This window comes from Saccoglossus kowalevskii, chromosome 10 (assembly GCF_978046115.1).
Source record: "Saccoglossus kowalevskii chromosome 10, keSacKowa6.1, whole genome shotgun sequence".
In the NCBI taxonomy this organism is placed as follows: domain Eukaryota; kingdom Metazoa; phylum Hemichordata; class Enteropneusta; family Harrimaniidae; genus Saccoglossus; species Saccoglossus kowalevskii.
This window is the reverse complement of record NC_140650.1, coordinates 3872542-3878014: the sequence shown is the minus strand read 5'-3', so window position 1 is coordinate 3878014 and position 5473 is coordinate 3872542. Positions and strand designations below refer to the sequence as shown.

Below are 5473 nucleotides of genomic sequence, written 5' to 3'. Positions count from 1 at the left end.
AGATTTGTGTGTTTGTTGTTTCTAATTTTAATAGTAAAAACAAATAGAAATCACGGGGTTGACTATTGGGGGCGCTCTCTGGTTCACCGGTCGCCATTTTTGTTTCACAGCGACGACGGTTGAGTTTACACGTGTTTGGAGACTTTAACACTGGCTTTATTATAATTTTGTGGCAGCCAATATTGTGGGCTAATCACAATGCAGCACGATGACGTAAGTACCTCTGATAGTTTCATTACAAATTGATATTATTTTGTTTTAATTCACCCGCATATAGATATGTAATAACAACCTTTATTGATATCGTATCCCTTCTGGGATCTAGATTAGAATACAATAAGGATATAAGGAACAATAAAATACATAAGTAATATTAATAAAGAAATAAATAGTAATACTGTGAAAAATATATGTGTTGGGGATGTACAATCTTACATCACAGTTCCTCTAGATATCATGTTATGATATGATAGAGGGACTGTAGTTACATGTACAACTACAGTGTGTACTTACATATGCTATAATATAGTTACATAGATAGGTAGATAAATGTTTTATACTTGTAAATACACTAAATTATGTCACATTACCTATATTCAAACGTACAACATACCGTAACTTCAATATGACATAAAATACATGTACATGTATAATATATATATTTACAATTTGTTTCACTTCAATTGGGTTCATGAAGGCATACATGTAAATGTTTTTATAGATTACAAATGTATAAATATTTTATGAATACACATGTACATGTATCAGAACAATTTGACCAATCACAATGTAAATCAGCCAATAATTTAAGGTTTTAAATTTGGTGAAAGCTTCTTAAATTATAATATACAGAAAATGGTAGCAGTTACAATGTAGCCGTGGTGCTTGGTAGAGTGTATTTACTCAATATAACCAGATATTTTGTTTGAAATGTCTTGTTATAATGAATAATTATGAATAGCTATGATTACTTTGTTATTTTGTGACTACATCAAAATGACCGACTGGCAGACATGTTGGTGTTATTTTTGTGTGTCCTTAACAAGTTCTCAGAAATGCTTCAACTGATTTTAATATGAACTTGATGTTTTGTTTTTTCATTTGATTTAAAATGTTCAATTGGTAAATGTGTGGATAATACAATTTTTTGTGATATATGTACATGTATAATAAAGATTGTATTCCTAGGAGGTGTCACTTTGACTGAACAAAACCTGGACTAACAACATATTTTTAACATACTGAATACTCCCATCATTTAATTATAATCTATCTGCATATTTCATTGTTTATAATAACACAGTCACTAAAAACTAAAAACGAACAATTTCATGTCATTTGAAATTTATATCTTGTAATTCATTGTATAACATTTATATTAATTTCCTGAACAAACTTTTCAACACTGCTAGTAATAAAACTAGGTCTACAGTGAATGACAGAAACCTGGGAACGTTATAAATATTTAAAAAATTAATGATGTGATAATGTTGTTTTCAGGAGTAGATTTCTTGTCACTGCATATACATGTAGTTTTAATAAATGCCAGTATTGACATAATAATGTAATCTTAATTTTGATTCAAAAGATTTCTTGTAAATTTCTATACTGTGTAATCAAAATTATTTATATTTCTGTTTCTATTATTTCTATGTCTATTATTTTACTGATCATTGACAACAAAATTGTTGTTCACAGATGCATGAATCATAGTCAAAAAATTCAATAAACTAAACATGGGTGAAATTGTTCACTTAAAATTGTGTTTACTTAATTACCACTAAGATCACAGATTTGACTGATACAGTGTAAATTAACTCATTATTTTTAGGTTATATGGAGTGTCATCAATGGCATCAAGGGAAGTTTTTGTTCATACAAAGTTAGAACTAAAACACAAGATTTTTGTCGGAATGAATTTAACATAACTGGTTTATGTAACAGAGCAGCCTGTCCACTCGCCAACAGTCAATATGCCACCATTAGAGAAGAAAAAGGTATGTAAACCTATTTATCTACTGTCCTACCACCACTTAATTAATTCATATGTACACTCACTAGATAGTCGTTGTTGTTGTTCATTTTGTCAGAGAATATTTTAGGTCATATTTTTTTACTTTAGATTACTAAAATGTCAGTTGTACATTGATTGTATTGTATTGATGGTCTTAAATCCAATGACAACATTATTTGTAGTAGATATTCACTAAAGATATCACTAGTTTCTTTCACTATTGTTATAATAGAGCATAAATATCGCACTTGAATATCTCATTTATATATATCATTTATTATGTTTTGTTACAGGAGTGTGCTACCTTTATATGAAGACCATAGAAAGGGCTGCTTTCCCTGCACGGTTATGGGAAAAAGTTAAATTATCTAAAAATTATGAAAAAGCTTTAGAACAAATAGATGAACAGCTTATATATTGGCCACGATTTATGAAACATAAATGTAAACAGAGATTTACAAAAATTACGCAGTATCTGATAAGAATGAGGAAATTAGTTTTATCCAGACAGTAAGTACAAATATTTTATCTATTCCTGTCTATGATTGCATAGTACAAATGTATACAGTAATGTAGTCTTCAGTGATATTACCCAGGGTACAGTAATGCAGTCTTCAGTGATATTACCCAGGGTACAGTAATGTAGTCTTCAGTGATATTACCCAGGGAACAGTAATGCAGTCTTCAGTGATATTACCCAGGATACAGTAATGCAGTCTTCAGTGATATTACCCAGGGTACAGTAATGTAGTCTTCAGTGATATTACCCAGGGTACAGTATTGTAGTCTTCAGTGATATTACCCAGGGTACAGTAATGTAGTCTTCAGTGATATTACCCAGGGTACAGTAATGCAGTCTTCAGTGATATTACCCAGGGTACAGTAATGTAGTCTTCAGTGATATTACCCAGGGAACAGTAATGCAGTCTTCAGTGATATTACCCAGGATACAGTAATGTAGTCTTCAGTGATATTACCCATGGCACAATTATTTTCACAACAAATGTTTTTTCTCTGTGATACTAATACTCTCCCAAAATTTGATTATAATCTATCTGTATCTTTCATTGTTTATAGTTAACACAATCACTAAAAACAGTGACAATATCTCTAATAATGCCTTGATTATGTTCAGTTCAGGTTTTTTGGTTATTTCATCTTCTAGCATTTTTATAATTTTAGGAGGAAACTTGTACCACTGAGTCGGAAGATAGAGAGACGAGATAAGAGGAGAGAGGAAAAAGCTTTGATTGCAGCTCAGTTAGACAATGCTATTGAGAAAGAATTATTAGAGAGATTGAAACAAGGCACAGTAAGTACTATGTTATTTACTTATAATCAGAGTCAGTGGTCAGCGCTTTTCATATGCATAACTTGCGTGACATCGCATATTGCCAAATTTTATTTATTGTATGCTCCCTGAAGGTTGTCTGGAGCTTTGGGGTTTATACATATATACACTATGGCAAGCTCACGTGTGTATTTTCACAATTATTATTCAGTGCATCCACAAAATTGCTTGAAATTTTAAAAAATCCTAGTGAATCCTGGAGCATATAAAATACACAAGGCATTCATGTGAAACAGAATGCTGAGGTATCAACAGAATTAGCAAACGAGGCATGTACAGTGATGTATTTGGCAATATTTTCTTTATGTTGTACTACATGCATGTAAGCTCGGATTGATACAAAACTCTGACGGCAATCCCTTTTGTTGATGTCGACTGAAAGGAAAATATTAGAAGCATCTGCAAGATGTCTATTTTGCTAATTAACATATTTTGCATACTATAATGTGAATACTTTTCCTCCTAGTATGGGGACATTTACAATTTCCCCGCACATGCGTTTGATCGAGCCATGGAACAAGAGGAGCTGGAAAGTGGGTCTGAAGATGAGGAAGAATTGGAAAAAGATAAAGAAGACGAAAAAGAAGAAGAAGAAGAGGATGAAGATGAAAATGAGCTTGATGAAGAATATGAGGTTAGGGTTTGTATTTTTTGTACTTTTCTTTATTATTAATGTTAAGTGGCTCACACTCCTGTTAAGGATTAATGATGACATTAATGTTATAAATATAGTGTGGAAAACAGGAAATGTGATGAATCAAGAATATACATGCTGCATAAATTACAGAACATCCTCAAATTTACTGGGGCAGGAAAGTTATGCTATTCATATTTTTAGGAAAACAAATGTACAGGAATTATCATGCTGACTTCCTAGGTTAAAATAGGTTTATAAATGAATTGTAGAATGAAATTATGCCACATATGGGCACAATGCCACTTCACTGATGAGTAGAACACTGTTATCTGTAAAAGAGTAAAACTGACATGTTATATTTTTCCCTTGGCAACAGGAAGAAGCTGAAATTGAATATGTTGCTGATGAAGATTTTGAAGAAAGTGATTTAAGTGATCTTGAGGTAAACTTGCAAATTGCATGCATATTTGATGTTGAGTATCTGGCCCTAGCATTTGACATTGGGTTTGTTTGTGATGTTGAGTATCTGGTCCTAGCATTTGACATTGGGTTTGTTTGTGATGTTGAGTATCTGGTTCTAGCATTTGACATTGGGTTTGTTTGTGATGTTGAGTATCTGGTCCTAGCATTTGACATTGGGTTTGTTTGTGATGTTGAATATCTGGTCCTAGCATTTGACATTGGGTTTGTTTGTGATGTTAAGTATCTGGTCCTAGCATTTGACATTGGGTTTGTTTGTGATGTTGAGTATCTGGTCCTAGCATTTGACATTGGGTTTGTTTGTGATGTTGAGTATCTGGTCCTAGCATTTGACATTGGGTTTGTTTGTGATGTTGAGTATCTGGTCCTAGCATTTGACATTGGGTTTGTTTGTGATGTTGAGTATCTGGTCCTAGCATTTGACATTGGGTTTGTTTGTGATGTTGAGTATCCGGTCCTAGCATTTGACATTGGGTTTGTTTGTGATGTTGAGTATCCGGTCCTAGCATTTAACATTGAGTTTGTTTGTGATGTTGAGTATCTGGTCCTAGCATTTGACATTGGGTTTGTTTGTGATGTTGAGTATCTGGTCCTAGCATTTGACATTGGGTTTGTTTGTGATGTTGAGTATCTGGTCCTAGCATTTGACATTGGGTTTGTTTGTGATGTTGAGTATCTTGTCCTAGCATTTGACATTGGGTTTGTTTGTGATGTTGAGTATCTGGTCCTAGCATTTGACATTGGGTTTGTTTGTGATGTTGAGTATCCGGTCCTAGCATTTGACATTGGGTTTGTTTGTGATGTTGAGTATCCGGTCCTAGCATTTGACATTGGGTTTGTTTGTGATGTTGAGTATCTGGTCCTAGCATTTGACATTGGGTTTGTTTGTGATGTTGAGTATCTGGTCCTAGCATTCAACATTGGGTTTGTTTGTGATGTTGAGTAACCGGTCCTAGCATTTGACATTGGGTTTGTTTGTGATGTTGAGTAT

The 5473-nt window shown here is 33.1% G+C and overlaps 1 protein-coding gene across 1 annotated transcript in view; it reads left to right on the top strand.

Annotated features, from left to right (window-relative positions):
- The first annotated feature begins 69 nt into the window (after positions 1 to 69).
- The window catches only part of LOC100377801 (protein MAK16 homolog), a 28864-nt gene continuing 23460 nt past the window's right edge, over positions 70 to 5473 (top strand). The window contains exons 1-6 of the mRNA XM_085504160.1: positions 70 to 213; positions 1832 to 1997; positions 2308 to 2524; positions 3197 to 3326; positions 3832 to 3999; positions 4379 to 4444. Of these exons, the coding sequence (XP_085360286.1) occupies positions 199 to 213; positions 1832 to 1997; positions 2308 to 2524; positions 3197 to 3326; positions 3832 to 3999; positions 4379 to 4444 (762 nt within the window). The 5' untranslated portion in view covers positions 70 to 198. The remainder of the gene's footprint in view (positions 214 to 1831; positions 1998 to 2307; positions 2525 to 3196; positions 3327 to 3831; positions 4000 to 4378; positions 4445 to 5473) is intronic.